Source organism: Myotis davidii, unplaced genomic scaffold (genome assembly GCF_000327345.1).
Source record: "Myotis davidii unplaced genomic scaffold, ASM32734v1 scaffold223, whole genome shotgun sequence".
NCBI lineage: Eukaryota > Metazoa > Chordata > Mammalia > Chiroptera > Vespertilionidae > Myotis > Myotis davidii.
Window position 1 is genome coordinate 1,085,637 of NW_006294609.1, and position 7,037 is coordinate 1,092,673.

Genomic DNA, 7,037 nt, shown 5'->3' on the forward strand with positions numbered 1-7,037 from the left:
AGAGGGACAGGACAGGTCATGCTGGGGCTGCCAGGGCTGAGCCCCTCCCAGGAGCTGCAGACTGAACAGGGCCTGTGTGCTGTAGTCCTTCCCTCCCTTCCTCCCCGTGTAAGGAGCCAAGGCCAGAGGAGTCCATGAGAGATGCTGACATTTGAGGCCAGAGCTGGGGTCTGAGAAGTCAGAAAGAAATGGCACTGGCTCCAGAGACGAAGTGCCATGCTGAGGTCCAGCAAGAGGAGGAGGAGAGGACATGGGGAGGGAGCTGGGTGGTTTCCCCCGAAACAGCCGCCATCATGGTGATAGGTACTCGGGGCCAGCTCTGAGAACACCTGCTGAGCTCTGAGGGCCAAGGAGCAACAGCGGGTGGGGGTGGGGAGAACCTCTCCAGGTATGTATCTGAATGCTGGGAGCCTCCAACGAAGGAGGATCACTATCCAGCTTTCACACCCTGCCCTGCCCAGGGTCCCCGGAGCATGAGTGGAGGCTGGGGTTGAAACCCTACCTAGGGGATGCACCGGAGGGGCCAGCTGGATCCTGGGACAGCCTGGCTCTGTGCAGCTGCACGGAAGATAGCACAATGCACATGTTTTTCTGTTGCAGCAACAACCGCATCTCTGTGGTGGGAGCCCGGAGCCTGGGCCTGGGCCTCCGGGTCAACCAGACACTGAGGATTCTTGTTGTGAGTGCTAGGCTGATGGGGAGGCCCCAGCAGACCTGCCTGCGTCTGTCCACACAGATGCGTCCCCTGTCACATGAGCCCACCCCAGTGGCAGCAGGGAGCACAGGTTCCAGAGCCCAGATGGGGGAGGGGCCTCCTGCATTCCTCTTTTACCACGTCTTCCCCTTGCCACTCACTCACCCATCTCTAGCCTGGTGCATGCGCTTCTTCAGACTCCTCCCTGCTCCATCCTTCCCTCCCGGCGGCATCACCACATCTCCCACCTGTCCTTTCTCCTTCTCAGCCCACCAGAGTGCTGCTCTGCCGCTGATGATTGAGGCACCCTTGCTTCCCCTTCATCTTCTCCCCTGCTCTTCCTCTGGCCTTGATAGAACCCAGGATCAGCCCAGGTGCACTGTTGCCACTACTCAGACTTACCTGAGGCCCTGTGTGCACAGCAGGGGTTTCCTTCCTCCAGGATTGCCAGTGGGGACGGAGCAGCTGAGGAGAAGACAGAGAAGCGAGGGTGCAATGAGGATAGAGCAGCTCCATGAGAACCACTGTGCCAACAGCATGTGCTCAGAGGATAGTACCACCAGCTCCGGGGGGCGGGGCGTCCAGCTCTGCCTGACCCTCAACTCCCTCAACTGGCACAGGAGCCCCCTGCAGCACTCCCATCCCCAGCCTGAGGCTCACTCCTCTCCCACCCGCTACCCCATCCCATGCCCTCCCCCCTTCCTGCTCTAGAACCCAGACCTCTCTCTCTTAAGCTCTGGATCCAAATTTCCACCTGCTGGATGGTCCCCCCATGTCTCATAGGCACATGGGGTTCTCAGAGTCCAACCTGAACACATTATCTCCCTCTAAAGGCTGCCTCCTGGTGTGTGTAGATGGGGAGGGCTCCTTCTCATCCAGGCAGAAGCCGGTCCCTCCCTCTTTCCCACATCTTCCTTTCCCCTGAGGAGCTCTCAGGCTACCTGCTCCTCCTTCTCACTTTGCCTCCTGGAGTTTGGTTGACCTGCTGGTTTCTCATCTCTAGCCCTTTCTTCCCACCTGCTACCAGGTGATCTTTCTAAACCAGAAATATGCCTCGGTCCCTCCCTGCTTTAAACCCATCAGAGGTTCCCTGGTGGATAAAGTCAAGCTTAGTATTGTGACATTTGCAGCCAGGATATGGGCTCTGCCAACCTGCCTCTCCCTCCTGCCTTGGATGTACTTATCTCACCCAAGCTCCTTAGAACTCTCCAGACAGACTGTGCATTTTCTTATTTCTTTTTGCCCCTGTTGCTCTTCTTGCTGAAATGCCCAGCTCCACCCACCTCATATGTAAGGCTCAGCTCAGCTATTTGATCACCCACCAACCTTTACCTCCCAGGTAGAGTTGGCTCACATACTCACTCTCATTGCACTTATCACACTGCATTTTTATGATGTTTCTTTTTCTTTTTTTTTACATTTTATTGATTTTTTACAGAGAGGAAGGGAGAGAGATAGAGAGTCAGAAACATCGATGAGAGAGAAACATCGATCAGCCGCCTTCTGCACATCCCCCACTGGGGATGTGCCCGCAACCCAGGTACATGCCCTTGACCGGAATCGAACCTGGGACCTTTCAGTCCACAGGCCGATGCTCTATCCGCTGAGCCAAACCGGTTTCAGCTATGATGTTTCTTTTTAAAAATATATTTTATTGATTTTTTTACAGAGAGGAAGGGAAAGGGATAGAGAGTTAGAAACATCAATGAGAAACATTGATCAGCTGCCTCCTGCGTACCCCCTACTTGGTACGTGCCCACAACCAAGGGACATACCCTTGACCGGAATGGAACCTGGGACCCTTGTGTCCACAGGCCGACGCTCTACCCACTGAGCCAAACCGGTCAGGGCTATGATGTTTCTTTTTCCTCTCCTCCCCCAGTGAGTGAGCTCTTTAAAGGCAGGAGTATGTCTTGGGTGTCTGCATCTTGGCATGTGGCAGAGCCAGGCATTGGGTGGGTACTCAGTGTCTATTTTCTCTCTTCCCTGGCCCTGAAGTCTCACGCAGGGCGTTCTGTCTGATGGAGACACCTTGTGAGTTGAGACAGTGGGGCTATCCTGAGGCACATCATCAGAGACACGGAACCCCCAATCTTCCCTTTTGGGGTGCTCTCCCGGCCTCCCTAGGGTCAGCTTTTCTCAGTTTTGTGTGTGTGTATTTCTTAGATGTCCAGGAATCCCATGCGAAGTGAAGGCTGCCTGGGTGTCCTCAAGTCTGTCCGGGATAATCCAGTGTCTGCCCTGGAACTGCTGGATTTCTCTGTAAGAACTTTTCACAAACCTCACCTCTGAGCCTCCCCACAGCCCTGAGGTATAGTTAGAGGAAGAAAGTGGGGCTTAGAGAAATAGAGGCCCTGCCCAGATACATGGTGTAGCTGAGTCTGAGTCCCACACCAGGCCTGAAAGTAGGTCATAATGCCACTCTGGCTCCACTCCCAGGCCTGACTGCAGGTACTGCTGTGGCCTCCCCTCCGACCCCTGCCTGGGCTCTTCATGGGCTGAGAGACCGTAAGTGGCTCAAGAGGCACAATGCTTACTGTTCACTAATATTTGGATTTGCGGGTTCGGCACCTGCAAGGCGGCCCCCTCCCCCACCTTCCCTGTACTGCCTGCAGGCGAATCATGGTGCTGGGAGACTCATTTGTGTGGCTGTGAGGGAAATCGGGATCCGTTTTCATTCAATTTTGCCTTTTTAATATAAAAACAAATGTCACTCTTTTCTAAGGCAATTAAGGAGAGAATCCCCAAATATGAATTATTAAAAGTTGTCACAAATCACTGCTTATTCCACCCTGGTTTATTTAAGCCCAGACTTGAGTCAAAGTCTTTCCAGATGTTTTTACAGTTTCAGTCCTTCAGGCTTGGGACAACTGGTTTGAACATCCTTATTCTTTCCTTCTGTCCCTAAATGCCTGGTCTCTTCGGCGCCAAAGCCAGAAAAGAGCTTGCCATGACCATGTTCCCTTTACTCTGAGAATTCCCGTCAGCACTGGATTCTACCACTCTGAAAAAAATGGAATGATATATAAAATTTCCCTGCCAAAGTACATGCTTATTTAAACCAATGCATATTTATTTTCAGAAGCTTTTATATAATAAAAATAGAACAGGATTTGCCATCAGACAGGCCTGGAACCAAGTCCTGAGCCCATCATTATGGGATCTTGGATCCTGAATTAAAGACCAACACTAATCTAGATGCAGTGTTCTATTTTCCTGTTTCTTAACTGTTACCATTAGTCTAATCTGACTCGGATTTTATCCTCAGCTTTAAGGGAAATACTTCTGAATCCTTATAGTTCTCGTAAAACCTGCCCCAGAACTCAGTCTCATCTTTATGTGCAATGGGGCTAATACCTATCAACCAGGATTATTGTGAAAACAGAATGAGATGACAGACCCTCTCTTTTCCCCGGCCCCTGTTTTTCTTTTTTTTTTTTTTTTATCTACAAGCAACATTTATGCTGAAAAGTACACACAGATTAAGGGCAGAGCTCAGTGAATTTTCACGAACAGCGTACATCTAATAATCAGCCCCCAGCTCAACAAACAGAGCAGGTCCCTAGAAGCCTCCCTGGAGCCCCTTCTCGGCTTGATTTTTTTAAAAATATATTTTATTGATTTTTTACAGAGAGGAAGGGAGAGAAATAGAGAGTCAGGAACATCGATGAGAGAGAGACATCGATCAGCTGCCTCCTGCACATCTCCCACTGGGGATGTGCCCGCAACCCAGGTACATGCCCTTGACCGGAATCGAACCTGGGACCTTTCAGTCCGCAGGCTGACGCTCTATCCACTGAGCCAAACCGGTGCTGGCTCTTCTTGATTTTAATAGTTTGGGGAGTGATACCACTGTCATCCATGGGGAAGAAGCTGTCCTAAGGAGCTTCTTTAAGACCTCCTGTGTGTGAGTAAAAAAGTCAAGTTCTCAGAAAGTGATCCTTAGTTTCTCCTCAGGGTATCCAGGTGCACAGAGAGTTTGAGGACCTCGCTAGCTCAGTGAAAGCAATTCTTCCAGGGCTCTGCCTAAAGGCTGATGCCGGCAGGGTGGAGTACAAAAAAGAGTTACTGGCAGTCTGGAGACCGTCCCTAGCAGCGTCTGCCCCTAAATGACTGTGGAGTGCGGCCTCACAATGTGTTCTTACCACTTGAGTCTGCATTGAGTCACCATGCCAACCAGGTGGTAAGTCTCATGGAGCCGATCTTCACGCTGACTCAAGACACCTGTTTCCTCCTTTCCATCCCCAGCCACTGCACGAACAGGGGCCTTCTGTTGTTCTCACTCATTCCTGTGACGCGAAGTTGTACTATGTGCCTTGCACTGAGCTGGGCATGGGACCAAAGTTGCCCAAACAAGTCTCTGTTCTGGGGACTTACCTTGGGGAGACAATTAAAATAGAAGGCGGTGTGCAACTGGCATTCCCAAACTCAACTTGCCATGATGCAGACTGTCACAACATTTTGGGAAGGCAATTTATCCATAGGCACTGAGAGCCTTAAAACTGCCTGTGTCCTTTGACCCAGTGGTCTGACTAATCTGCTCTACAGAAGTAATGCTATTTATAATAATGAAAATTGGAAATAACTTAAATGCCAAATAAGAGGGGATTGGTTTCTAAGATTTGGAACTTTGCAAACATGGAAAGCCAAGTCCTCAAAGTACAGTGAGCCTTTTGTGAAAATGCACAAGATTAATATTAAGTAAGAAAATCAGATAAAAAAAATCAGTTCTGCAAAAGGTTAAACATGGAGTTACCATATGACCCAGCAAATCCACTCCTAGAGAAATAAAAACATATGTCCACACAAAAACTTGTACACAAATGTTCACAGCATTATTAATATCTACAAAGGGCAAATGCTCACCAACTGAAGAATGGGTAAATAAAACGTGGTATATCCATACAAAGGCAATAAAAGAGTGAAATTTGGGATGACAAAATGTTTTAAAATTGCCGTCCAGTGTGGCTCAATTGGTTGGAGCATCGTCCTGTATACCAAAAAGTTCCCAGGTTCAATTGCCAGTCAGGGCACATACCAAAGTTATGGGTTCAATATGGGGTTGGGTGTGTGCAGGAGGCAATGGATTGATGTTTCCCTCTCTCCCTTCCTTTCTCTAAAAAATTTTAAAAACATATTTTTAATATTCTATTATGGTAATAGTTGCATAATGACACGGATATACTAAAAACTGGAGGCCTGAATGTTTATGAATTTTAATGTTTTTAATATGTTCCTGCATTTCCACACTTTCTACTCTAAGTGTGTGTTATTTTCATAATCAGAAAAATAAATAGTACTTAAAAACACAACCTGATACAGGCTACAATTCAGTTGTGTGCATGGTGTGGTTGAAGTCCTGAGTAAAGTGAGTGCTACATCCTGAATTATGACCCTCCCCACAATTCGTATCTTAAAAGCCCTGACCCCCAATGTGACCGTATTTGGAGATAGGAGGTAATTAAGGTTAAATGAGGTCATAATGGGGGGGCTATGATCCAGTAGGATTAGTGTCCTTATAAGAAGAGACATCAGGCCCTAGCTGGTTTGGCTCAATGGACAGAGCCTCAGCCTGCAGACTGAAAGGTCCCAGGTTCAATTCTGGTCAAGGGCATAGGCCCGGTTGCAGCTTGACCCCCAGTAGAGGGTGTGCAGGAGGCAGCCCGAACCATGCTTCTCTCTCATCATAGGTGTTTCTATCCCTCTCTTCCTCTTTAAAAGCAATAAAAATATTTTTTTAAAAAAGAAAAAGAAGAGGCATCAGAAAGCTTGTTTTCTTCTCTGTCCTCTCACATGAAGACACAGTAAGACACTGCCAGCCAGAAAGCAAGCCCTCCCAATGCTCCCCGACCTTGATCTGGGACTTCCAGCAACCAGGACTGTGAGAAAATAATTCCTGTTGTTTATGCCACTCAGTCTGTGGTATTTTGTTTTGGTTTTTGTTTGCTTGCTTAAAGAAAGGAGGTCGGGTTTTATTTTTATTTTTAAATATTTTTTTATTGATTTCAGGGGAAAAGGGAGAGGGAGAGATAGAACCATCAATGATGAGAATCACTGACCCGCTGCCTCCTGCACGCCCTACACTGGGGATCGAGCCTGCAACCCCCCAGAATCGAACCGTGACCTCCTGGTTCATAGGTCGACCCTCAACCGCTGAGCCGCGCCGGCTGGGCAGTCTGTGTACTTTGTCATGGCGGCCCCGAGCTAAACGAGACAGAAAGATTCACTCTCATGGGGAGGAAAGGCAGGGCGGGTTTCTCATGGTTTCCCTGGTTCTCTGACCCTCCTCCACCCCCTTCCTCCTATTACCGATGCCATCCTCCCCACGGCACACACAGGCAGT

The 7,037-nt window shown here is 49.0% G+C and overlaps 1 protein-coding gene across 1 annotated transcript in view; it reads left to right on the forward strand.

Annotated features, from left to right (window-relative positions):
* The window catches only part of LRRC74B (leucine rich repeat containing 74B), a 12,219-nt gene extending 6,756 nt beyond the window's left edge, over positions 1-5,463 (forward strand). Inside the window, exons 7-9 of the mRNA XM_006768850.2 lie at positions 601-679; positions 2,861-2,956; positions 4,652-5,463. Coding sequence (XP_006768913.1) covers positions 601-679; positions 2,861-2,956; positions 4,652-4,807 — 331 coding nt within the window. The 3' untranslated portion in view covers positions 4,808-5,463. The remainder of the gene's footprint in view (positions 1-600; positions 680-2,860; positions 2,957-4,651) is intronic.
* The last annotated feature ends 1,574 nt before the right edge of the window (positions 5,464-7,037 follow it).